The 27,995-nt window shown below is 48.6% G+C and overlaps 1 protein-coding gene across 4 annotated transcripts in view; it reads right to left on the bottom strand.

The window, feature by feature from the left end:
• Nucleotides 1-27,995, bottom strand: part of RMDN1 (regulator of microtubule dynamics 1) — a 40,213-nt gene that overhangs the window by 1,436 nt on the left and 10,782 nt on the right. For 3 of the 4 annotated variants that reach the window (XM_080647174.1, XM_080647176.1, XM_080647175.1), the window contains 8 exons: nucleotides 26,460-26,577; nucleotides 17,377-17,473; nucleotides 14,760-14,919; nucleotides 10,781-10,870; nucleotides 8,325-8,380; nucleotides 7,650-7,737; nucleotides 3,010-3,040; nucleotides 338-471 (listed from right to left, as the gene is read on the bottom strand). In XM_080647174.1, the coding sequence (XP_080503300.1) occupies nucleotides 338-471; nucleotides 3,010-3,040; nucleotides 7,650-7,737; nucleotides 8,325-8,380; nucleotides 10,781-10,870; nucleotides 14,760-14,919; nucleotides 17,377-17,473; nucleotides 26,460-26,577 (774 nt within the window). The remainder of the gene's footprint in view (nucleotides 1-337; nucleotides 472-3,009; nucleotides 3,041-7,649; nucleotides 7,738-8,324; nucleotides 8,381-10,780; nucleotides 10,871-14,759; nucleotides 14,920-17,376; nucleotides 17,474-26,459; nucleotides 26,578-27,995) is intronic. The other variant, XR_013959356.1, reaches the window with a different exon arrangement.

A 27,995-nucleotide genomic window follows, 5' to 3' on the forward strand; every position in this document is an offset into this window, starting at 1 on the left:
ACAGCAGAGATCAGCTTGTGGACTGCAAGTCACCCGTGGGCTGCGGTTTCTAAGTGTCCACACCCAGGACGGCAGGTCGTCGGGACAGTCTCAGCAGTGCCTGGGGAGGCGCTCAGACTCCACACGGAACACCCCCCGGCCCCCGTTTGAGTAACTCAGTACTGCAGTAAGGAATTCATAACATGCCGATAGTAACTAAACATTTGCTGTGCAGAACTTAGCCCCAATGTCAGTACTTCATGTTTGAAACGTGCACTACTGCTTCCAACAAGCTGCATCGGACAGCGTGGCTGGGCCTCCGCCTCCCGCCGCCCACCGCCCACCGCTGCGGGCGCACCTGTTTGTCCTCCTCGGTGTGGGCAGGATAGTCCTTGGCCTTCAGCAGCCAGAACGCAGCAAGCTTTTTGTTCTGCAGCTTCAAGTATGTCTTTCCTAAGAGAAGCAAGTTTTTGCTGTAGAAGTTTGGATCCACTGTTAATAAGAAAGAAAAATTTATCTCAGGTGAAATTGTATTGCTTTTTAAAGGCTTCCTTTTGGGGCCTGAATTCCAATCACCTGTCTGGTGAATAAATGACTATCCCACTGGGACCCTCTTGTTCATCTGTTCCTACCTCCAGACCACGTCACAGCTAACCGGGAGCACCTGCAGCTGCGGCTGCCGCTGCGTAGTCTCCCTCGCAGCCTTTTCTAGGCAGGCGCTGGTCCCGCTCCCAGCACGGCCTTCCCCCAGCGCCTGCTCCCTGCTCACCCTACAGGCTAGAACCTAACATGCACTCAGCACGCGTGAAGTCATGACGCCACACACACACACACACACACACACACACACACAGTACAAGCCGGACCAGCTCGTGCTGGGTGGGGCTACCCTTAAGCATAGATCAAACAAAAGCTCTGCTCTTTGGGGATTCATAATGAAAAGGCAAGAGAAACGTGAGCACGATGAACGTGCTGTGAGCAGGGAAGAAGGCTCCAACAGGTGTGCGTTTTAGGGTGCGAGGAGACCCCAGGAGGAGCCACTCCCTCGCGGAGGCTGGAGGCTGGAGGCTGCGGCACAGCAGGGCTGCGCAGGAAAGAAGACCGTCCTGCTGAGGGAACCCCGGCACCTCGTCTACCAACGAGCGCTGGGATTCCTTCCTTGCAGGTTCCCTCTCAGCTGGGCCCTCGATGCTCACACCCCACTCCTTCCTGGTGGCTGACCTCCGGCTGCTCCTTACCCCGCTGTCCTACAGACTTAGGGGCATCTGCTGGCGGCTTTGCTCATTTCCTCCCGTGACCCGCACTCCTTCCTTCCTCTTCCTTCCTCTCTCGTTCAGCAAAGTGGCCCAGAACAGGCCAGCCAGCACCCCCTTCCCTGCAGGCAGCCTCAGACCCCTGGAGGAGCACTCCTGCTGCGGGCACGGCCCTGGAAGGGGAAGCTCAAGGACCAAGAGAGAAGGGACTTCCAGCCTAGGCATGGCCAGGAGGAAAGGCCGCCTGCACGGGCTTCTGGGTGAAACACGGAGACAGCCACTCCCGGGAGTTATTTTAGCTCCAGGAGAGCCAGCCCATGGTTTCCTGTCCCCGCAAACCTCCCCTCTGACGCCCTTCAGCAAACTTCACTCCTAGACCCCCATTCAGAGACGGAAAAGCCCACGAGGAGGTCGACAGAAGGTGGTACCAAGCCAGAGCAGCTGTGTTACAGAGACGGGACATTCAGACCACTGTTCTGACACGGTGCCTTCCCAAGGCTTTGCTATCACGAAAGCCTTCGGACGAGTCCTGCCGAGCAGGCTCTCAAACGTCATTTTCTGATGAAGTTTTGTAGAAACACACTTGCATTTTTGGGGTGTATTTGGTAACATGCTTATGTCCCTGACTTCTGTGGTTTAAACTCAGAAGGCCGGGGGAGGGGAAGCGAGCAGGGTGGAGGGAGCCAACGGGGGGACAAAGAGGGGGACATCTGTAATTCTTTCATCAAAAAGATACTTTAACAAAAAAGGATAAACATAGGACGGGAGGGCAGTGTGAGTGTGAAGGCTGCATTTCCTCAGAGCAATAGAGGCACGAAACGCCAGGGTGGCCAGGACGAAACTCTGGCTAACCCAGTGGCCAAGTCAGGCATGCGGCTCGGAGCCTCTGAACCAGCAGCAGGGCCACTCCAGAGTGCCGGCGCAGCCCACTCCTTATTTCATTTTTAAATCCTCACCTGAGGATTTGTTTCTTACTGACTTTAGAGGAAGGAAGAGGGGGGAGGAGGAGGGAGAGGGAGACATCGATCGGTTACCTCCCTTACACGCCCTGACCAGGGAATTAAACCAGCAACCTGGGCACGAGCCCTGACCGGGAATCCAAGCGGCCACCTTTTGGTGCATGGAGCCTGTTCCAACCAGCTGAGCACACAGCCAGGGCAGCGCGACCCACTCCTTACTCAAGTGAATAAACCTTTAAAGACTGTTTGATAGTGCCCAGCACAAAGGTGTGTCAGGATACAGTATCTTTGTTTCAAAATTCCTATCTATAGAATAAAAGCCTAAGCGACTTACAGCGGAACAACCAGAACGACCGGTCGCTATGATGCTCACTGACCACCAGGGGGCAGACATTCAATGCAGGAGCTGCCCCCTGGTGGTCAGTGTGCTCCCACAGGGGGAGCGCTGCTCAGCCAGAAGCCGGGCTCACAGCTGGCGAGTACAGCAGCGGTGGCGGGAGCCTCTCCCACCTCTGCGGCAGCGCTAAGGAGCAGCAAGCCGAGTGCTCAGCAAGCAGGCAGGTGGTTAAGGAGCGAGGGACCCCGGACTGCAAGAGGGATGTCCGATTGCCGGCTTAGGCCCAACCCCTGTGGGGAGCAGGACTAAGCCAGAGGGCGGACATCCCCTGAGGGGTCCCGGACTGCAAGGGGACGCAGGCCGGGCTGAGAAACAACTCCCCCCCTACAGTGCACAAATTTCGTGCACCACGCCTCTAGTTATATATAAAGCAGTCACATAATTTTAACTGTATTAGTATCTGAAGTAAAAAATGTTTTACCTTGCTCTGCCTTTTGAAAGTAGCCTAAGGCCTGTAAAAACACAAAGAATGCAAACATATGAAAGGATTAAAATAGATTCAGTATTTAAAAATTTGCTCAAACTCTATTCCTATATTACATACAAGTGAGGAAGTCAATGAAAACCCCTTAAAATAATGGCCCATTCATCAACAGTGAGCGAACATAGCACTCAAGGCCCTGAGCACAGAGCACATGGGCCCTCGAGCCCCAAGGTCCCGGCCAGCCACGGGTCCTGGCGCAACCTCATGCAGAGGAAGGAGGCCACAGGCAGCTCGCTCTCCTCTCTCTTCTTCAGTCCCAGCAGGGACCACCCTGAAAACTAAACAAAACCGAAAGCTGCATTTCCTTGGTAACACAGGGAGTTTTTTAAATACTTTATTATTAAAACTAGTGGCCTGGTGCATGAAATTCGTGCACGGGTCGGGGGGGTGTCCCTCAGCCTGACCTATACCCTCTCCAATCTGGGACCCCTCGGGGGATGTCCGACTGCCAGTTTAGGGATCAGGCCTAAATCAGCAGTTGGACATCCCTCTCGCAATCCGGGACTGCTGGCTCCTAACCGCTCACCTGCCTGCCTGCCTGATCAACCCTAACCACACTGCCTACCAGCCTGCTCGCCCCCAACTGCCCCCCATTGCTGGCCTGCTCGCCCCCAACTGCCCTCCCCTCCTGGCCTGATCACCCCTAACTGCCTCTGCCTCGGCCCTGCCACCATGGCTTTGTCCGGAAGGTCTCCTGGTCTAATTAGCATATTACCCTTTTATTAGTGTGGATAGATAGATTTCAGAGAGGAAGGGAGAGGGGGAGAAACATCAGTGATAGAGAATCATGGATCGGCTGCCTCATGCACGCCCCCCTACTGGGGATTGAGCCCACAACCCGGGCATGTGCCCTTGACCAGAATTGAACTCGGGACCCTGCAGTCTGCAGGCCGACGCTCTATCCACTGAGCCAAACCAGCCAGGGCACCACCAGTCACTTTTAGAACTTTGTATTGCTTCTAGAAGAAACCCCGTGCCACCATCCCCATCTAGCTGCCTGCCCCCCCCCCCCCCACACACACACACCGCCAGCCATCTGCACACTGCTGTTTCAGACATTTCATGGGAATGGGACCTTACACAATGGGTGTTTGGTGACCGGCTGCCTCACTTGGGTGTATTCCTCGGAGTGGCGGGTGGCAGGGTCCTATGTGGCTGATATTAATCATGTGAGGAGCAGCCGCACCGTTTCCATTCCGACAGCAGTGTGTGAGGGCTCGGGTTTGTCCACATCCTCGCCAACACTGCTATCATGTAACTTTTGGTTCTAGCCTCCAAGGCGACCTCGGGGTCCCGCCGAAGCATCGCTCTCTAGAGCAACAATCTATGCTTTTCAGTTCAGTTTTAAAAGTGGAAGTTGGTTAAAATGTCTGCACAAACATCCCTATTGGTAAGTTCTCGCTGCTCAGGATCCACTGAGGCCAACCTCACCTCCTTGCTGCCTGGTACTGTCTGGTACTGGGGAGGGCCCTGGGGAGGGCGCTGGGGGCACCAGCCAACCCCCTGGGGGGCTGGCCACAGGCTGCATTGGGCTTGGGGAGCCGAGGGAGGAAGAGCGAGGCTCAGGAGCAGCTCTGGGGCCATGCCTGTCACGGAGACGGTGCTGCTCCCCGCAGGCCGAGGTGAATGGTGCCCGGGGGGGTGGGGGGGGAAAGACCTTCTCTGAATGAAGCCGTCGGAGTTGAGGAGCTCCTGGGTGCCCGTCTGTGGGCTCCACTGTGCCCACCGTCCTGGCTTCTATGCCTCAGAAGGCAAAGGTCCGATCAGCAAAAATGAAAACTTTAAAGAGGTGACGTGGGCTCCGCCTCCGAGTGGCTCAGACACGGTTCACGGTCCCATGTGGGACTACAGACACCAGTGTGTGTGGGCAGTGGCCACGTGGGCCCGCATGGCCCTCTGGCAGGGCCCGAGTGCAGGGAGGAGCCAGAGCTTCGTTGGGAGAGAAAGTTCACGGGGCTGAAGGCTCCCTCTTCAAACAATGATCGCTGGTCACGGTTTGGCCCCCAACTCCCATCCACAGGGCCCTCCTCACAGAGTAAAGGGTGCCAGGTGAGGCCTCTTCCTGGCCGTCTCCACGGACCCGTTGGCTCTCCTGAGTCTGTGGGGGCAGATTGTGGGGCTCCCCGCTGGGCAGCGCAGCCACAGCTGTAGCCCTGAGGTCAGGCTCTGTACTCAGAGCTGGGGTCCCCAATGCCGCAGCCCCCCTGATCTGCAGTCCCCCCCATCTGCAGCCCCGCTGATCTGCAGCTCCCCCAACCACTGCCCCCTGATCCGCAGCCCCCCTGATCCACAGTGCCCCCCATCTGCAGCCCCCTCAACCACCACCCCCCTGATCTGCAGCCCCCCTGGTCCGCAGCCCCCCTGGTCCATAGCCCTTCCTGATCTGCAGCCCCCCAATCTGCAGCCCACCTGACCTGCAGCCCCAATCTGCAGCTCCCCCTAATATGAAACCCCCCCCATCCACAGCCCCCCTGATCTACCGCTCCCTGTGCAGTGACTGGGTTCGTTGTGAATGCGTCATTATTCCAGGCCCGAGGGTGTGCTGGCGCACGGGGCTGGCGGCACTGGGAGCCTACGGCTGCTCAGGTCCCTGCTGTTCGGTTGTAGCGTTACAGCATCTGGGCTAATATGCATATTTCTCTATTATAGATATAGAATCCTACATAAAATGCTACTGTGAGTCTAAAAAGGCTAATTCTTTATGACTCACAGAGTTTTTATAATACACTTCCTGCCAATTGATTTCTTAAAACAACTGGTCTGTTAGAGCTGAGTATCTTTTCTCTCAGAATGCACTGTTTTTAATAACAATAGGCATTTCCCAGCTGTGCAATTACACACCTCTGTGCACCTTACATCGGAACCCACCACAGCTGTCCAGAAAGAAGCAGGCCCTCTCTAAGACTAGGATTCAGAAAGCCATTTCATGGCCTATTTCCTCACTCTGAACATTTTTTGATAAGCAAACCCAAAACGTTTGCCCAGCCCTAACTGGTTTGCCTCAGTGGATAGAGCATCAGCCTGCGGACTGAAGGGTTCCGGGTTTGATTCCAGTCAAGGGCATGTACCTTGGTTACCAGCACATCCCCAGTAGGGGGCGTGCAGGAGGCAGCTGTTTGATATTTCTCTCTCATCAATGTTTCTAACTCTCTATCCCTCACCCTCTCCCATCCTCTCTGTAAAAAATCAATAAAATATATTTTAAAAAAAAACAGAAAAAAAATAAAACATAAACCTGAGAATGCTATGCTATTAACCTTTAAAAAAAAAAAGTTTGCCCAGAAATCCCCCTCAACATCCTTTCGACAGCACTTAAAAAAAGTTACGGAGCCCAGCTAGTGTGGCTCAGTGGGTTAAGCATCGACCTATGAGCCAGGAGGTCATGGTTTGGTTCCCAGTCAGGGCACATGCCCAGGTTGTGGGCTCGATCCCCAGTGGGGGGCAGGCAGGAGGCAGCCGATCAATGATGCTCTCTCATCACTGAAGTTTCTCTCTCTCTCTCTCTCCCTATCCTTCCTCTCTAAAATCAATAAAAAATATGTATTTTTAAAAAGTTAGCGATGCCAAGTTGCGCTTTTTTTGGCCTGGCAGGGAAAGGACGTACGGAGACCACGTCCCCACAGCTTGCTGAGGAGCAGGCGCTGTGCTTCCTGCCCTGTTTGGGATTCACACGGCACAAGTTTCAAACAGAAAACGGGCGTCACGAGCCTCCACTAGAGAAATCGACCCGGAGTCACGGACACAGTGAAGGACACAGTCACAGACACAGTCATGGACACAGTGAAGGACACAGTCACGGACAAAGTCACGGACACAGTCACAGACACAGTCACAGACACAGTCACGGACACAGTGAAGGACACAGTCACAGACACAGTCACGGACACAGTGAAGGACACAGTCACAGACACAGTGAAGGACACAGTCACGGACACAGTCACAGACACAGTCACGGACACAGTCACAGACACAGTCACAGACACAGTGAAGGACACAGTCACGGACACAGTCACAGACACAGTCACAGACACAGTCACGGACACAGTCACGGACACAGTCACGGACACAGTCACGGACACAGTCACAGACACAGTCACGGACAGTCACGGACACAGTGAAGGACACAGTCACAGACACAGTCACGGACACTGTCACGGACACAGTGAAGGACACAGTGAAGGACACAGTCACGGACACAGTGAAGGACACAGTGAAGGACACAGTCACGGACACAGTGAAGGACACAGTCACGGACACAGTCACGGACACAGTGAAGGACACAGTCACGGACACAGTCACGGACACAGTGAAGGACACAGTCACGGACACAGTGAAGGACACAGTGAAGGACACAGTCATGGACACAGGGAAGGACACAGTCATGGACACAGTGAAGGACACAGTCATGGACACAGTCACGGACACAGTGAAGGATACAGTCACAGATACAGTCACGGACACAGTGAAGGACACAGTGAAGGACACAGTGAAGGCGGCCGTGTGGCCGCCCCGACGAGTCCCGAGGGAGCCCTGCGAGTGCCTCCCCGCCCCGCTCGCCCCCGGAGCTCAGCACTCACCTCCTCGTAGGTGGAGCTGGGAGGGGCTGCAAACAGCATGTTGGCAATTCTTCTCTGATACCAAGGCATTTCAGCAAACGTGTAGCACCTGGGGCAGCAGAAACGTTCATGCATCAAACTGCACTTAACTTTCTCTTCAAGACAATCAAGCATCTTAACAGACACACAAGGACTCCTGTGCTGTTTAAGCAGCGTGTACGGGACATAACCTTAGAGGCTCACATCCACACCGAGCTATGCAGAGACTGACTGACACTGCTCCATGGACTGGGGTGCACTTGTGATCACACGTAAACAGCGGTGACTCCTGGTAACAGCGCCGGGAAGCCGTGAGCCGCCCCGGGTGAGAGGGCGTGTGCGGGAGAGAAGGGCACACACTCAGGGCTGGGCACCACCTGCGGCGTCAGGCAGCCGCTGGGCCCTGGACGTGCGCCCCGTGGCGGAGCGGGGACCACGGCACCTGTGGCTAAATGACCTGAATAACAACATCTAACAAGATCACAGTCAAATTTACATTGTCTGACTGCATGCACAGCTGCTGGTTGGTTTAATGGATTAAGCACTCCTGACTGCCAAGGAGCATTTTAAAATAGCTAACATCTGGATTTTTTATACACTACAAAATAAGATCATACTACATACCACTGAAATATTTATTCAAAGAAATTTTCTTACCAAATACCCATTAGGTGAATCGAGGTAGCATCTTTAGGGTTCAATTCAATTGCTTTCTAACAAGAAATGAGAAAATCAATCACTTGTTTTCTAAACAGCAATAAGAATTTTACTTGTTTACTGAGGAAGCAAAAGGTAAGATATGTCAGGAAAGTGTCCCCCGTTTCTATTTACACGTGACAGCCCTGTGTGAATTAACATAAAGTATAAATGACAATGACTGTAACGAAATTACTCCTTTTATACGTTATTTTGTTGGAAACTGCTAAGGAAATTTCAGAGGTTGATATAGTACCATTAAAAATAAAAGACCCTTTCTAAAAGCGGGGACTCTAGCGTATGCTTTTCTGCACAGCCACACTGTCGCTTTCAGTTAGGAGTGTGTGAGACACACATTTCCAAATCTCTGCACTGTGACCAGTGTGGGCTCTGAAGCCAGACTACCCGGTTCCAACCACCGCTCATGCCTCCTAACCTCTTGGCCTTGGGATGTTTCTACATTTCCGCCTGGGTTTGCTCTTTCAGAGAACGGAGACCATCATACGCCTCCCAGTAGGGCTGTGGTGACAGTGACTGAGCAAGGCACAGGAGGCGCTTGGCACAGCAGTGTCTCCGTCGCCACTGTTTGTTTTTCTTGGGTCCAGGCACCATTTCTCACAGCGCCGTCAGTGGCAGCAGCAGAGGTCCCAGAACGAGGCTAACAAGTGCGAGCCGGCACGACTCCGGCTCAATAATATGGGGAAGCAGCAGCGCTGATTGAAAATTTGCTTTCCCATAAATATAGTGACATGTTACAGCAAAACACAACCGGAAGTATATACGACTTCTACCCCAAGCTCTTTCCCTGTCCGAGCCCCACTAGAAAACCAAGCCCTACAAAATCCGGGTCAGTCGCTGTCTCCTCATCCTGCCAAGAGCCGTGCAGGTCTAGGGAGAGGTCGGCCGCCCCGCTCCTGTGCCCTGGGCACTAGAGCTCAACCTCTCACAGGCGGCGGACGGGCTTCTCCCAGCAAACCCTCCAGTTTAAGTGTCTTCTAAACACCCCAACGATGGCACTCTTTCTGACTTAGGTAAATACGGAATCTGAAATAACAGTACAAATGGTAAACACTAAACACTGTCATTTTAAAACATACTTAACACATACATTTGAAAGCTTATAAAAAACACTGAATTTTAAAGTATTATAGCCTTCATGTTTGAAGTTTAGAGTAAAGGCTACATTAATGTATTTTCTGTGCTTGTTCACTATTCACATTGGCAGTTACCTGTCATGTGTTTCTACACACCAAGGCACAGGGTACCTGAGATGTGGCATTAGGCAGGATGCCACAGTCACTGAATCTAAGACACCATCAGATATACACCATCACATTATCTGACGTCCCACTAAGACTACAAAGCAAGTATAAGATACCACTGACTACACAATGCACTCTGATTTCAAAGACTTAAAATGTGAAAAAGACCTATTAAATTGAAATGCATACACACGTGTGTATACACATGTGCGCACACGTACTACTGATGCCTGAAGAAGCTAGGTCTCCTGACTTCCCATCCAATGTTCTTGTCAACTAGTCATTAGAAAATCTAGAAGTCTATCACCATAAAATTCAGAAACCTGTTGCCCAGCCTACCTAACATTATCCCTGTACGTTTTCCCTGCCCGCCTCCTTTGTATCTCTGAGGTGGTCTAGAACAGTGGTCGGCAAACTGTGGGTCGTGAGCCACGGTTTGACGACCACTGACCTAGACTCTCGATTCCAATAATTACAGACTGTTGTTGTTCCTTGTGATTAAGCCCCTATCCCAGTGGTCAGCAAACTCATTAGTCAACAGAGCCGCAGTTTGCCGACCGCTGGTCTAGAATACCACGCGAGAGAGATGAACATGCTGGCAACAGGGCCCGTGTCGGGGGAGGGCAGTGGGGTCGCGCACGTGCACCGTAGAACAGATGCGTGGAGAGCCCGTGGCAGCCGAGGAAGCACTTACGGTGATGCTTGCACTAACTTCAGGGAGATGTGAGCACACCCAGAGGTCATAGCGTACACGGTGCTGTCCCTATGCAGGGGCTGCGATGCTGGACTGTTAGGAGAGACCACACCTCCCACAGACTCTGGCCTTGGCCACGTGACTTGTGTGGTCCGACGGGGTATTATTACCAGGTGTGAGGCAGGTTTACACACGGACTTTCTCCCTGGGCCGCCCACCCTTGGAAGCCAGCAGTCATGCAGTAAAGTGACAAAAACCAATGGAGACAGAGGCCGCCTGCGCACCCGTCCTGCATGAGCAGGTGAGCACAGCCCACGGGAGCTCCGCTGCACCCCAAGCACAGAGCACGGTGCTGCCCACGGACCTGAGGCCACTGCCTCTCCGAGGCCCCCAAGTCTCATCAGCTGCCAGGACAGTGAACAGCCACCCAGAAAGCCCACGCCTGCCCAGTTCACTGGTACCTCAAAATGCTCCTTGATAACGTAGGCGTTTGCGATTTTAGCCTTGATGCCTTCGTAATCTCCGACGTCACTAATGCAGATGGCACACCACTAAAAACAGGAAACAGGTGTAAGGATAACAACGCTTAATACTGCTCCATGCAACACAGGGTAAAACTGAGTATTTATTCCTCATTCCACAAAAGTTACTGCGCATCAACACCGTACTAGGTACACTGGAAGGAACAGACGGAGAAGTGGACGGGCCTCGGGGGCTCAAGGAGAAGCTGGCCCTGTGTGTCCTGGACGAAGTCACAAGGCAGAGAGCAGCAAATCTCCGGGATGGTCGACAGCACAACACTGTAGTGACTCATGGCAATGGTCTGAGTGACGAATTTCGAAAAATCCGAGATCAACTATCATCTTACTTCCTCGTCCTTTGTTCTGGGCGCTGCCTCCTCCCACGTCTGCATGGTCCCTGTCCTAACAGCGCTCCTGCCAACCATGCGTCCCCACGTCAGGCTTGGACAACAGAACCAGACGCAACAACCAGAGCATCTCCCCAGGAGAGAAATCCACGATGCCCACACTCCACTCCCAGTGCTACAGGGTCTCCGCACACCCAGTGCTACGGGGTCACAGACTCGACCCGCAGTGAACCATGTCGAAGGCTGGTGGCAGAGGAGCCGCAGCCTCGGAGCCATCGAACCCGTGCTTCCTGCAGCCTAAATGCCCCTGCCTCAGGTCTGTGGAATACAACAGGTTCCTATAATAAACACCCCGTTCCTGTTTGAGCTTATTTCTGTGGGATTTTATTAATTTTAACTGGAAAGATTTTTTTTTTAAAAAATATTTTATTGATATTTTACAGAGAGGAAGGGAGAGGGATAGAGAGCTAGAAACATCGATGAGAGAGAGACATCGATCAGCTGCCTCCTGCACACCTCCCACTGGGGATGTGCCCGCAACGAAGGTACATGCCCTTGACCGGAATCGAACCCGGGACCCTTCAGTCCACAGGCCGACGCTCTATCCACTGAGCCAAACCGGTCTTGGCAAACTGGAAAGATTTTAATGCTCAAACTTCTGTTTAGAATTATTCTCCACCAAAATATTTTGTACCTTTCAATGCTTACCAAGAATGAAAAAGTAGTTTAAAACACACACACATACACACAATAGAGACAGACCCGAATCCAGGTGAATACAACCCCTTTCTCTCAGGTACCCACTGTCACCTACACGCACAGCAAACCTCCTCCCCGGTGAGGCTGCGTCTTGTGACTCACAGTGAATTATCTATTAGCAAGAGCTGATGGCAGGAGGTATGATCTTGGCGATTTTATTTCTATATTTATACTCCTTTTTCCTAAAAATTTTATTGGTTTCAGAGAGGAAGGGAGAGGAAGAGATAGAAACATCAATGATGAGGAGAGAGTCATTGATCGGCTGCCCCTGTGCACCCCTACTGGGGATCGAGCCCGCAACCTGGGCATGTGCCCTGACTGGGAATCGAACCATGGCCTCCTGGTTCATAGCTCGATGCTTAACCACTGAGCTACACCAGCCAGGCTGTATTCTTTTTTAAATTTCCAAAATGTCTATTGTCTATATTGAGTTTACATTATTAAAAAAAAAAACCACACTTTTAAATGGACATTCTAGCCAAGGAGTAATACTTACCGTCTTGCCTGAAACAGTAAAAAAACAAAAACAGATAAAATATAAGAAATAATGACTCTCAAGATACCATACAGTAGGCAACAGAGACACCTGAGAGACAAGGTGAGCCTCCTGGCTTCCCACAGTCAGGAACAAGGCAAGAACTGCCCCTGCACACTGTGCTGGGAGCTCTGGCCAGGGAAACCGGGCAAGACAGAAAAACGAAAGAAAGCACAACTTGGGGAGACAAAATGGTGGCGGAATAGACGGATGTGTCCTGAGCCTTGTCCTGGAGCAAATAGAGGGAGCAGCTGAAACGAGTGGAATCCAGCCCGAATTGGCGAAGGAGGTGCAGCTGGTGAGACAGTTTGCAACCTGCAAGGGCAGAGATCCCCCCAATAAAGCAAGACACCCGTGAAAAACACACATGGTGTCTAAATAAGACAAAGGAAAATCGTTTGGGCAAAAATGAAAAGGATCCCAAATCAATTATATAGAAAAGATTCCTTTATTAACTTTTGGTTGAGAATATGTTTGTATATTTTCAGAAAACAACTCCAAGACCATGTGGATTCCTGCAACAGAGAGGAATTGGCAGGTCTGCTCCAACCACGAAGACAAGAGGAGAAACAGTCCAGAGATGGAAGACGCTGACGCTGCCTTGCCACGCTAGCAATCAGCAGCTGTGCGACACGGCAGATTGCCTAGGACCAAACCAGAGAGGGTCGGACCTGCATTGCCACCATGTGCCCACCATCCAGATATCATTGCTGACATGTACACTTAAGGAACTGTTTGACATTGAAACGGGGACTCAGAACTGTTGGACATTGAAATTAGGTCTCAAACATTTTTTGTTATATGTTTACTTCTAGTCTGCATAGGCAAGATTTTTTAAAGGAAAGAAATGGGGGAAAAATAGATACAGAGGCAAAGAAGCATTGAACAGACTGTCAAACTACAGCGGGAAGGCAGGGGAGGTTGGGGGAGGGGGGGCTGTAAGAGATCAACCGAAGGACTTGTACGCATGCATATAAGCATAACCAATGGATACAAGACACTGGGGGGGGCACAGGTAAAGGCATGTACTAGGGGGTAGGGGAGGCCGGGGGGAGGTCAATGAGGGAAAAAAAAGGAGACATATGTACTACTATTTGTAATACTTCAAACAATAAAAAAAATAAATATATATTTAAAAAAAAGCACAACTCTCTCTCTATAGATGACAGGATCCTATACAAAAACCCTAAAGAATCTCCAATAAATAAGTTTAGCAAAGCTACAGGATATAAAATCAATATACAAACACCAACTGCATTCCTATACATTAGCAAAGAACAATATGAAAGCGAAATTCAGAAAAGAATTCCAATTACAGTAACATCAAAAAGATATGGAAGCCCGACCAGTGTGGCTCCGTGGTTGAGTGTCGACCTATGAACCAGGAGGTCATGGTTCAATTCCTGGTCAGGGCACATGACCAGGTTGTGGGCTCAGTCCCTGGTGTGAGTGTGCAGGAGACGGTCAATCAATGATTCTCTCTCTCCCTCTCTCTTCCTCTCTAGGAAATCAATAAAAAATACATTAAAAAAAAGAGATATGGAAGCAACATAAGTGTCCAACAACAGACAGAAATGGATAAAGAAGAGGTTGTATGGAATATGACTCAGCCATAAAAGAATGAAATCTTATTTGTAACATGGATGGACTGGTCCTGGGCCACAAAAGAAGTCTCAACAAATTTAAAGAATTTGTATCTGTTTTACCCTGAATATAAACCTGTGTGTGCGTGTGTGTGTGTGTGTGTGTGTGTGTGTGTGTGTGTGTGTTGGGGGGCGGGGATGAGGAGATAGGAGGGACCAGCCCCGAAAGGAGGCTGGGAAATGGGTCACAATGGCCTGCGGCTCCACTGGGACAGCCCGATGTGATCAGGTGACGTCCTCATCCAAACGCCCCAACGCCTAGTGTCCCCAGTGTCACTGGAAGCCTCTGCTGGGCCAGGCAGGAAATCCAGAGCTTGCGGAGTCCCGTGTGAAAAGTGGCCCAGACAGAAACGGAGCGTGAGGAAATGAGAAAAAGTCTGTCAGGTGTTTGCACGCCTGGGAGCTGAGATCCAGGGAACCCACGGAACTGCTCCCACGGTGCCCACAGGGCCCACCCCCGGGAGTGCCTCGCCACGCACTCTCGCGGAGGAGGTGCTCAAGAATGGAAGAAAAAGCTCGTCAGTCCCTCTCTCCTACTGTACATGGAGACGGTTCTTTCCTGTGTAAATGAGGGACAAGGGTACACAGACAGCGGGCCCTCAGGACGAGGCAGCCGCTGACCTCAGGCGCCTCACCTTGTGAGCTGCAAAGCTTGCTTCGTTCTTCTCCAGGGCCCGCTTCGCGTACTCCAGGGCCTCGTACACCAGGGCCTTCTTCTCCTCCGCTGAGGTTCCGCTAAGCTGAGCTAGGTCCCGGGATGCCCGCGCCAGCCGCCACAGCAGCTCTGCATCTTCACTAATTTGAAGTAAATACAAAACCACCATTTTATTGATTTTAGAGAGAAACATCGATTACCTCCTCTATGCACCCCAACTGGGGACCAAACCCACAACCTAGGCATGTGCCCTGACTTAAGAATAGAACCCGTGACCTTTTGGAGTTTGGGATGATGCTCCAACAAACCGAGCCACCGGCCTGGATAAAACCATCATTTCAGCTCTCATTCTGAAAATGGTCAAAGGTCACCTCACTAAGGAATACACTGGTCTTTCAGCTCAGTGAGGGTGCAGCCAGCAGCACAGTACAAATGCCATTATTCATAACGTCCCATTTGTTATTCCCGCACACGACTTTATTTGCTACAATTTCCTACAAAATACCCAGTATCACACATAGATATTTATTTACCTGTCACATCCAATTACACACCTTCCTCTGAACACCTGTCCACGAAATGCACCCTGTAACCGGGGCTGGACTGCGAGCCAGCGCTCACACAGCACAGGCACAGCGGCCTGACACACACCTCCTGAGCCCGCCCCACAGTCTCTCATACAACAGGCACCGAGACGTGCATGTCAACGAATGACTGAGGACAACGGAACTCCATATGAACCGTGTCTGAACGAGCCGTCCACGCCACGAGGCGTGGCGTTTCTCAAGTAAGGGCACTCAACTCCTTGAAGAACGGCCACTTAAATAGAATGATGTAAATTAAGAAATGGTTACTAAACAAAAGAATAACCGCAATTAAGAGGCAGAAATAGTTTTAAAACCTTAAATTCTTTTTTATTAAATGTCTACCTTTAAGTCTACCTTACAGTTGCTTATGTGGTAAATAATATAATAATTATAATACAAGAATAAACTGTGTTACCTGTAGGAACAACTCTAAACCTACTTTTGCCCCACCTGTGCTTTTTGTTTTTTTGGTTAATCCTTGCCCAGCGATATTTTTTCCATTGATTTAGACCGAGTAGAAGGGAGGGAGACAGACAGAGAGAGAGAGAGAGAAAACATCACTGTGAGAGAGACACATCGACTGGCTGCCTCCCACACATGCCCCAGCCAGGGTCGAGGATTGAGCCTACAACCGAGGTACATGCCCTTGAGGAGAATCAAACCTATGACCCTTCAGTATGCGAGCCAACCCTCTAAACACTGAGCCAAACCGGCTAGTGTTATTTCTTCTTTTTAAATTTATTTATTTATTTATTTATTTATTTATTTATTTATTTATTTATTTATTTTTAGAGAGAGAGGGAGAGAGAGAAACACTGATGTGAGAGCAGAACATGGAGCAGCTGCCTCCTACCAGGGATTCAGCCCAAAACCCAGGCATGTGCCCTGACTGGGAATCAAACCCACAACTTTTTGGTGCAAAGGACGATGGCCAACCAACTGAGCCACACCGGCCAGGGCCCACCCTGTATTTGTTAACAAAAATGGTACTAATAAAATTTTAAACTGCAGGAAGCAATAGCATATTTATAATTCAATGGCTATGGAGTAACACCTAACAGCTCACTTTTCAAGTAATTACTGAAGTGAGTGAACAATGCCAAACCAGCCACCTTAAGTCACTGAGGGGACAGTGGAAGGAGACGGGTCCTGTAGATACTTAGGAAGTAAAATGATCGGTCTTGGGAATCCAAGAAAGGCAGTAGAAAATGACTCTATATCTTTAGTTAAGGATATGAGGTTGATCAATGACGTGGAAATATCTTGACTTACTTTATGGTCTGAATCTACTCCACCTCTATCCGCCCCCCAAAAAGTATACACTGATACTCTGGACTAAACATGTACTCTACATTTTATTTTATATTTTTAAAAGTTGATTTGAGAGAGAAACATTGATGTGAGAGAGAAACATCTATCAGTTGCCTCTGTACACTCCTCAACCAGGAATTGAACCAGCAATCTGGTATGTGCCCTGATCAGGAAGTCCAACAGGCGACCTTTTGGTGCCTGGGACAACCAACTGAACCACACTGGCCAGGACAAGCACTCTATTTTTTAATAAGGAGGTATTTTTAGTTTCTCTAAAAAAACCATACTTCCAAAATGACACACAGATACCATCCAGTGGAGGCATGCAACTATCCCAATTCACTTAAATCTTATACCAATCAGATACTAATTTAAAGAAATGATAAATACACAATAGAGATGACAAACACATATTCAGCAACTTACCTTTATGATCCAAAACAAAATCATAAAATGGACAAAGTATTTCAAATTTGTACTAGAATAAGTTGAACAACCTTATCTAAATCAAAATGTAGAATTCTGAAATCATTTAATGTAAGAAAGAAATAGCTATAAATGAAACTCTAAGAAATGTTATTCTGAGTAAAAAGCTTTAAAGAACTATGAAAACTTCTGGCACCAAGACTCCCGTTGAGTGCCGAGTTTAACACGAGAATGTTGAGGCAGCCGCCACCCCAGGCCCACGGCACTGCTCACCTCTCCTTGTACTCGGTCAGCAACTGATAGAGCTTCTCCGTTTCTCCGCTTTCATAGAGGTAGTCTGCTTGCTGGAGGATTTCTTCAACTCGGAAGCCTAGAAAAAAAACACAGTAAGTAGGTCTTCCCAAGCCAGATGGCAACAGTGCTAAGCAGCACTTTCATATACAAGCAAAGAAAATTAGAAAGACTCTGATGTACCTAAATGTATAAGCATGAAGCTATCATAGTGATTTACTCAAATCATGAAAAAAATATTAGAACACTTATTCTGCTCCTAAATATGATGCATTTTTAAAAAGGAGAAAGGAACCTCCTGTGAGAAGTTAAGGTGCCTCCTCACCCTCCAGTCTTCACTATTCTGCTGCTCAGTACCAGCCACTGTGGACCATGACAGAACACCCAGTTCCATTAACCACCTGCGGGACCGACCCACACTGTTCTACTCAGTTCTCTTTACCACCTGGCTCATACAGACACATCAGAGGAAAAAAAGAGGCAAGTGTGTCCTCAACAAAAACTTAGATGAAATTAACAACACAGCGTACCTGAAACACACTTCACTGATACAGTGCTCCAACCAAATCATCGACTGGTCTAGACACCTCCCGCCAACACCTAACCCTTACCCACAGTGCAACGCTCTGAAAGTGACTAGTGGCTGAACTCAGGATCCCCCAGCGTTACTAGGAACAGACCCCACATTTTGTCTTCTTTCAGGGTGCTTACTACTCAGTTCTATGAACAACCCCACATTCCAATGTGTCCAGTTCACTTTATTATTCATTTTGGAATGCTATGATTAATCACAGTGCATCGCAGTTTAGAGTTTTTGAAATACTAAAACCTAGATCATCAAAAAAGGAAAAAAACTCATGAATTTATGGCACAACCATGAAGTATTTTTTAAGTTAACATCATAATGTAATCATACTACTGTAAGAAAAATTAAATAACAGCAAAAAAAACCCTAAAGTTATAGTGCTTTTTTAAAAATATATATATATTTTTTTTACAGAGAGGAAGGGATAGGAATAGTTAGAAACATTGATGAGAGAGAAACATCAATCAGCTGCCTCCTGCACACCCCTACTAGGAATGTGCCTGCAACCAAGGTACATGCTCTTGACCGGAATCGAACATGGGACCCTTGAGTCCACAGGCCAACTCTCTATCCACTGAGCCAAACCAGTTAGGTTAGGGCAGTGGTCAGCAAACTGCGGCTTGCGAGCCACATGCGACTCGCAAGTCGCGGTTTGCCGCTCTGTTGACTAATGAGTTTGCCGACCACTGAGATAGGGGCTTAATCACAAGGAATTATTGCAATCATGTAATTATTGGAATCGAGCATCTAGGTCAGTGGTCTGCAAACTCATTAGTCAACAGAGCGGCAAACCACGGCTTGCGAGCCGCAGTTTGCCAACCACTGGGTTAGGGCAATAATGTTATTTTTATTTATTTCTTCTTTAATCCTTAAATCTATGCTAGAGTTTAATAATATTCAGCTGGTTAATTTTCTTAAGTTTGCTTCCATTGTATTCTATATATTTATCAATGGCTGATTCTTCCAATTTGGGTTAGAACAACCCAAAATTCTTTAAAAAGGAGTAAGCAGCAGTCTCAGCACCCTTCGTCGGTACTGGTGGCAGAGCAGGCCCCCATCAGGTCCACATCCGGATCCCTGGAACCTGTGAAAGGGCGGAGCCCACAGGTAAGGGGGAGTTAAGTTGACAGATGGATTAAGGCTGCTGATCACCTTCGAAATAGGAAATGATCTTGAATCTGGGTGGGCCCAAGATCATCACAGGTCATTAGATGCCGGCGAGGGAGAGAGAAGAGTCAGGAGGTCTGACCATGGAGCCAGGCCTGGAGCCAGGGCTGGGCTGGAGCCAGGACGGCTCTCAGACAGGAGTGCGGAGGAAGCCTCTGAGCGGAGGAGCCAGGAACACTCTCCCTCGAGCCTCCAGAGAACGCAGCCCTGCCCATCCCTGCCTGATCCCAGCGGGGCCCACTTCGGACTCTGACCTATGGACTTCTGACCTATGAACTGGAAGGCAGTATATTTGTGTTGTTTTGAGTCACTGTGTGTGTGGAAACGTGATGCAGTGGTGACAGAAACTACACAACATCAAGTATACTGGTCTGGCAGGTCTGAGTGTGCACATGGCATGTGTGAGCAGTTATACTCAATACTACTCACACTCAGGGATGCCCTCCCACTCCCCGAGGACCCTGGTAGAGACCACTGCCCCTCACATGACCCACACTCCACGGTCACCACCCAGGCGATTAGAAGAAACATATAGAAATCTAGCGAATAATGTAAAATATTTAGCTTTTTTGTATTTATTCTTCCTCTATAACTTAAGTCACTTACCTTCAGTTCCTTTACTCTACAGCACGTGTGCTACATGTCCCGGCTTAAATATGCTTTCTGTGACTCTAACAGACAGCTCTGAAGCCGCCAGGGTGTGGTTTGTCAGGAAAGAGGCACTTCCTCTGATAGTGCAGACCCCCAGCACTGGGTGGGGGCATGCATCACGCACACCCTGCAAATTGGCTGTGGGTTACTCGTTTCGTGCTCTGTACTTCCCCGAAAACAGTTAAATAATAAGCTATGTTACTGACATAGAGAGACCATCCTCTATAAAAGGGACTCAACTTTTAAAGTTCCTTTTCAACTTCAGTGATCAATACATATTCCAAGATGAACTGAGGCATTCATTTACCTACAACTGTACAGTGAAATTTTACATTCAGCTGGCACCCCCACTGGGCTGCCGGCCCCTCTCCAGCTCAGTGACGGGAAGCATCGTGAAGAATTGTAGGAAAGTGCATGGGGCATCCACCAGGAGTAAGTGTGTCCTGGATGTGAATATGCGCAGGATCATAATTCTTGAATATTCGAACTTCTTTAAGCCGATGATGTGACTGCATGTGTGTGGTGGTCAACTCGTTTTCTGGTTCTCTCAGAAAAGTGCACCCTGGACTGTGTCAGAAGCCCCTGCACAGGGATGGAGCCCCCTCTAAGCTGGGAACACGCTATTTCTGGCTCCTCCGTAGAGAGCTTAGGAAGCTCTGAAGGGTCATCGGTAGAGAAGGTAAGTGAAGAGAGGCTGGAAGAGCTCAGCAGGCCCTTTCAAGCACGCCCACGTGGCCAGCACACACAGGAGCGCTGCACACGTGCAACACACCGGGAGGGGCTTTCGAGCTGTCCACCTGACGGCAATAAGAACACCCTCCCGGAATGCTTCGGTTACTGCTGGCCAGTAGGTATCTGGCACAGCTGTGTGGTCGATAGAGCCGTTGCCGTTAAACAGTGCGTCCCACAACCCTCTGCACTGGAACGCCAGAGCATACACGCCCTTAGATTAACTTCTAAAAATGTGGCACACACACAAAAAAAAAAGTCTCCTTGCAGAATGCAATTCAATTCCAGTAAATGGAGAAACATTTAACTGGTTTCAATGAGCACGAAGCAGATCTAAAGAGAATTAAACAAAAACTCTCATGCGTGGAATTATTTGAAGACTAATTTCAAAAAATATGAAAAATAAGAACCACAGCACAGTGAAAGGAGAGGACCAAGGAGAGCCTGTGAGGACCAATGAAGCCACGTTTTCACACGAACACGGGTGGTTTTCCACATTATAAAAACATGGCTTATTTTATCAACAACTGATGTCTTCTCAGGGGCTACGTCCTAGTCTCATAAACAAATTACATGAACATGCCAATCACTGATTATAAAGGGAGGTTTTGTTTAAGAAAACAAAGCTAAAGAAAACCAAGGGAGACTAAATGTACTAGTTAGTACATCCATGTTCTGTTTTCCTCACTGTCAAGTGCTCTAAATACGCTTGAAAATAGAGAAAGGTTCTAAAACACAGGCAGGTTTCATTACGATCTGCAATAAAAACAGTGAATTCAGTTTTCAGAATAAGTTACACCTCAGAATATTAACATGCTGCTTTTTCAAGGTGTGATCTGGAGCTCGGACTGGCATACATCTAGAGTTATTGTGCGAATGAGCACTTCTACTTTCACGCGGCAGAGGACGTGGGACTCCTGACCAGCACATCGTGCACATAGGGGGAAGCCAGGGAAGTGAAAGAATCAGCACGCACTGGGTAAACAGGGTCAGGATTCCTGTAATATAACACACATCCATCACACACACTGGGGGTCAAAGAACAGCTACACGCACAGCAGGCAAGCGCTGCACGTCGAAGTCCCAGCACATCTTGGCGCAGTCACTCAGGAGCCGTAGAAAGTAGGTCCGTCCTGGTGCTGAGCAGACACACTGGAGAGCTCAGGCGTGCCACCCATTTCCCTTTCCAACTCGTACAAATTCAAGTTCAGTCAAATGCTTGGCGTATAACCCTGTACAACTCTCTCCTCAGTAAGTTTAAATAACGTTCAATCTGAGCTCCTTCAGGATTTCCCCAAGTTTCTGCACTTCTTCAGAGGAGCCTCCTGGCCAGGGTCAGCATCACCTTTCTGAGGTGGGGCCGAAGTACCATTCTCTCCCAGGACACACTTACTCCCAGGAAGCCCCATGCACTCTCCTACAATTCTTCACGATGCTTCCCGGCACTGAGCTGGAGGGGCCGGAAGCCCGGTTAGGGTGCCTTGTTTCCACCCCCAGCCTCAGGGAGAACTTCTGGTGCCCATGCCCCACTACTCAGGATCTCTCTCCTTTCCTGTAACCAAGCTCAGATCCTTCAGAGGGACGCCAGCAACGTTTGCGCCACTGCACACTGTGCTCTGCGTCTCGTGCCCTCCCTGGATCTGTCCACAACAGATGTCAAGTGGATGCCAAACCGCTGCCAATAAGAAATGGACATGGAAAGTGTCCAGATTACACCACTTCAGTGACACAATGTTTGGGAACACACCCCAGGCTACATGCATGAAAATACCCCGGAATGGAAACAACGCTCGGTGTGCAGCAGGGATGACACTGGGAGTCATTCATTTAAAGATGGACACGTGCCTGACCACATCAGGCATGTGTCTCCTCCTCTGATCTCCAGGCTGGGGTCTGCAGGGACAAGGTCACCTCTGCTGGAAACAGGAAAGGCTGTCTGGCTGATCACCCGCCGGGCACCCTGCTTTCTGTGTAATCCAGCGGTCGCCAACCTTTCGGACCTCACGGACCACCAGTTGGCCACGGCTGTTCCAAAAGTTTCCTTAAACCAGCGGTCACCAACCTTTCAGACCACCCGGACCACCAGCGGTCCAGACCACTGGTTGGCGACTGCTGGCGTAATCAATATCGCAAAGCCAAGTGCACCACTCGAGCATTTCATAAGGTGCTGAGGACCCAGGCCAGGCCACACGACCTGGTCCTGCAATGGAGAGCTCACTGCGGTGAATGGTCTCCTCTACAGGGAATGCCTCATCTGCTCACATCTGCCAGGTGCCATTAGGTTGGGTGTTGCCTACAGGGACAGGGAGCCACCAAGGGTGGGCACCCCCAGCTGGTCCAAGGAGTCTGGGGAAGTGGGGGCAGCCCTAGCAAGTTTGGCTCAGTGGATAGAGCATCAGCCTGTGGACTGAAGGGTCCCGGGTTTGATTCCAGTCAAGGGCATATGCCTGGGTTGCAGGCTCAATCCCCAGTAGGGGGCATGTAGGAGGCAGCAGATCAATAATCCTCTCTCATCATGGATGTTTCTATCTCTCTCTCCCTGCCTCTCCCTTCCAGTTTCTCTAGAAATCAATGGAAATAGCCTCAAATGAGGATTAAAAAAATAAATAAAAGCTGATTTATTCTACCAGTATTTGCCAAAATATGTCACTGAGCCAGAGACAAAACCAAGTCCTCTATTTGTCCTTCATGGAAAAGGTACTTTACAAAAAAGATAAAAAGCACACAGCAGAGAAACCAAGATGGCAGCATAGAGAAAAACCTGAACTTGCTGCCTCGCACAACCACTTCAAAACTACAACTAAAAGACAAAATGGACATCATCCAGAACCACAAGAAGGCTGGCTGAGTGGAAATTCTACAGCTAGAAGGGAAGAGAAATGCACACTGACACTCAGAGGAGCTGTGGAAGTAAAGTGCAGAGGTACGGTGGTGCGCACGCGGAGAGGGCTGGCAACTGAGTAAGCCGCTGTCTTTTTGAAGCAGGAGGGAGACGTGAGCTCCCTACTGCTCTGAACTCCAGTTCCGGGCGAGACTCTGGGGACCCAGACTCATTTAGGGAGAAACTGGACTGTCTGGCAGCGGGTGGAACTCGAGGGTGGCTTTCTCTCAGAGTTGCTTGCAGCGATTACCAAGGGACACTGAGACCCGGGGCCTCTTAGGGCAGGGCTGATGGGAAGCCATTGCTGTTTGCTCCACACTGAGACTCCACCCCATCCAAGCTGTGCGCAGAGGCTTTTGCATATGAATGGCCTGGTCCTTTGAAATCTAAACTTACCTATCAAATTGCAGCTGAGTCAGAGAGACCCAGAACATCCAAAAGAAGGCCCAAGGCTCCACAGCAGCTTGCATTGCTTCACAGCTGGGCCTCATCTGGGCACCTCCAAAACTCAAACAAAGAAGAGGAATCTGCAGATCTCTCCGTAGCTCCTGCTGGGTGGCCTCAGGCAGAGGCTAAATTAGCACCTCCTTGGAGATCCAAGAGCCAGTGTACCCAGGGGTCAGAGTAGGACCATCCAGATTACAACTCCTCAGATCCATAAGGGACACACTCAGGGGGCAGACTCAGTGAGCACCAAAGCCCCACTGAGGCAAGTCTTGCCTCATAACGGTGTCTCCAGCACAGAAGTTCTCCCATCATAGACATAGCTGGTCCTCACAGCCAGTTGGCCTGGAGGTCAATTCCTCCCAGTGATACCAACAACAATCAAGGCTTAACTACAACAAGACTGTGCACACAGCCCACAAAGGGGTACACCAAGAGTGTCCACCTCAGGTAACTGGGAGGCTGAGCCACTGGGCCCTATAGGACACCTAGCACACAAAGCCACTCTATCAACTCAGGGAAGCAGCCAAAATGCGGAGACAAAGAAACAGATCACAAATGAAAGAAATGAAGGAAAGCAAACAACTGGATATAGAGTTCAAAACCACGGTTATAAGGTTTTTCAAGAATTTTCTAGAAAAGGCCAATAAATTTAGTGAGACCCTTGAGGATATGAAAAAGGACCAACTATAAATTAAGCATACACTGACTGAAATAAAAAATAATATACAGAGATCCAACAGCAGACTAGAGGATCGCAAGAATCAAGTCAAAGATTTGAAATACAAAGAAGCAAAAAACACCCAACCAGAAAAGCAAAAAGCAAAAAGAATCCAAAAATATGAAGATAGTGTAAGGAGCCTCTGGGACAACTTCAAGTGTACCAACATCCAAATTATGGGGGTGCCAGAAGAGAGAGAGCAAGATACTGAAAACCTATTTGAAGAAATAATGACAGAAAACTTCCCCCACCTGGTGAAAGAAATAGACTTACAAGTCCAGGAAGCGCAGAGAACCCCAAACAAGAGGAATCCAAAGAGGACCACACCAAGACACATCATAATTAAAATGCCAAGAGCAAAAGACAAAGAGAGAATCTTAAAAACAGCAAGAGAAAAACAGTTAGTTACCTAAGAGGAAGAAGAAGAAAAAGGTAAAGATAAAAATTATGAACAACAAATACATATCTATCAACAAGCGAATCTAAAAATCAAGTGAATAAACAATCTGATGAACAGAATAAACTGGTGAATATGACAGAATCAGGGGCATAGAAAGGGAGTGGACTGACAATTCTCAGGGGGAAAGGGGTGTGGGGCATGTGGGAAGAGACTGGACAAAAATCGTACACCTATGGATGAGGACAGTGGGGAGGTTAAGGGCATGGGATGGGGTGGGAACCGGGTGGAGGGGAGCTATGTGGGGAAAAAAGAGGAACAACTGTAATAATCTGAAAAATAAAGATAAAAAAAAAAACCACACACAGCAGTTATCAATTACCTGCTTTTTAAAGAATAGTCACAGGTAAATAAAACCAGTAATTAGTAATTTTTAGCTAATATTCTGAAGTTTTGTATCTACTGGAATTTTAATAAGAATGTCTATTCAAAAATCAAATCTCTGCTTCTTTCCCCGCCTCCTTCTTAATGATTAAAAAGTGGGGCTGTGAAAAAGGGCTTAACCCATCAATTAAGAGATTTTTTCTAATATGCTGAAATTTTGGCTCTGTCTACATACACAACTTAACTAAATTTAATTTTTAAAATATGGCAACTCTAAATATACGTTTACTTATCTACAGTATGCCAAATAAGAAATTTGATGTAATTTTTTAACTTTTCAACCAGTTATTTGATATTTAGTAACAATTGCATTCTGTTTATAAATTAAATACTTCCGTCTGAAAGTACCTGGGCCTTTGGTAACTGTACCAGGAAGAGGGTGCCACGTCGGCATAAGGGAACGGATGAATCACTGCGCTGTTATACAGCAGGGATTGACACCACCTTCTCTACCGACCCAGAGAGCAAGCGCTGTCAGCTTGTGGATTAGATACGGCCTCTGTGGGATATTCTCTTCCCTCCACAACCCCTCAGCCCTTTAAAAATATATCAAACACCTTTACCCCAAGGATCCTACAGAACTATAACATACTGGAGGCTCAGCTCACGATTAAATCAGCGTGTGTAGGTCCCCTAGGCCTAACCTACCATCAGGGCCATGCCCCCTGCCCCGCGAAGCCTTGCATGCTCCGCACATGCTGCCAGTGCCCCGCGACGCTCCGGAAGTCCCGCCCACCGCCGTGGCTTCCGTGGGACCCAGAAGTCCCACCCGCCCACCGCAGGACCCATCAATGCACCTCCTGGTGAGTTCGTTAGTTGGTTGTGACGCCAAGACCGCAGGCCTTTTATGATAGATTAATAGGGTATTTCTCATGGAAGGAGCTATAGTTATTAGAAGAATATATGTCAGACCGACATGTAGAGGAAAGCAGAAAATAATCTAGCTTATAATAATATTAGTTTCAATATTTACTAAAAAATAACTAAGTTACTAACTCAAAAACGACACACATAAATCACTGTTTCTGATGATTAGCTGACTTACCTTTGGCTGCAGCATGAACCACAGCAGCTGGAGAAAGGAGCTGATAAGTTTCAAATCCCAAGTAAGACAAGGCTGAGAACATAAGGCTTCTTTTGAAAGCTCCTGGGTTTCCCATCACCTGTGAAAACATCAAACAGAAAATGTGAAGCAACTGCTACAGTAAGCAAAGATTATATCCCTCTTCTCCCACCCCAAAGCAATCAATCCTAAGAGTACTGGAAGCTTAAAATGCATCTCATCAAATTCTTCAGTAAAACTATTTCGCATTACTGCTTTATAGGGAGAGCATATCCTGTTAAGAAAAGAAAAATTTATAACAACTGCTAAGGGTGGCAGCTTATCTAAAAGTCAGTCACGTTCACGGTAAGTGCTGGAGTGAGGAAGCCAGGATATTCTAATGGTATGGCTTAATACACGAGACACCAACATATAATTGTCAGTCCTTTTTAAAAAACTAATTCTTCTTTTTTATTGATTTCAGAGAGAGGAAATGAGAGAAAAACATCAGTTTGTTGTTCCACTTACTTATACACTCATGGGTTGATTCTTGCATGTGCCCTGACCGGGGATTGAACCCACAACCTTGGCGTATCAGAACAGTGCTCTAACCAACTGGAGCTACTCAGCCAGGGCAATCATATCAGTCTTAAGACCACACAAGATAAAAAATATTATATATGATAATTATGCACATAAAGGTGTAAATGGCTTTCAGTAAAGATTCTTCAAAAGTGACTCACAGCCCTGGCCAGTGTGACGCAGCGGGGTGAGCACTTTGCTGTGCACAAAGGCTCCGGTTCAGTTCCTGGTCAGGGTATAATCCCTGCTTGAGGGGTGCCCAGCTGATTGCCTTCTCTCTCTCTCTCTCCCCCTTTCCCCTCTCCCTCTCTCTCTCAAATCAATAAAAACATACTTAAAAAAATAAAACAGTGGCATGACATTAAAAAAAAGTGATCCACAAACCCACAGTTTTCAGTAAACAATGAATAAAATGAAGAGTATATCCAAGATATAGAAATGACTTTTCATAACTCTGGCCAGCACCCCCAGCACCCCCAAGAAAGGAGGCATGTGTGGGTCTCCTGTCCCCAGGGAAGTGACATCACCATATCCCTTCCTGCTGGCTCAGTCCATCCTATGGCACAAGCCCTGGCCCTTTGTAAGCTGGGCGCTCCCTCTCCTTAGGGCAAAGAGCAAACAGCTCCCTCCGGACTTCACCTCTCCCTTGTCTCCCTTTCCAACTTCTCTTTTCAAAACTCCAATAAGTCGTTTGCACTCTTACCCCTCCCCCTTCTCCCCCCACTCTCTTGAGCTCACACACCACACCTGTACCCACACTGCACTGCAGGTGCCTGGCTCGTAGGCAAGGGCACGCCACTGCCTGTGCCATTCTCAAGTCTCCTCTTACTTGCCCAGCAACAGCAGTGGACAGCGGCTCCCTCCCTCCCATTTTTTTCTTAAATCATGAATGGATGCTAGATTTTTAAAAATGAGATATCTGACCTACAATAAACAGCACATACATAACGTGTATCA

Source organism: Plecotus auritus (assembly GCF_963455305.1).
Source record: "Plecotus auritus genome assembly, chromosome: 11".
NCBI lineage: Eukaryota > Metazoa > Chordata > Mammalia > Chiroptera > Vespertilionidae > Plecotus > Plecotus auritus.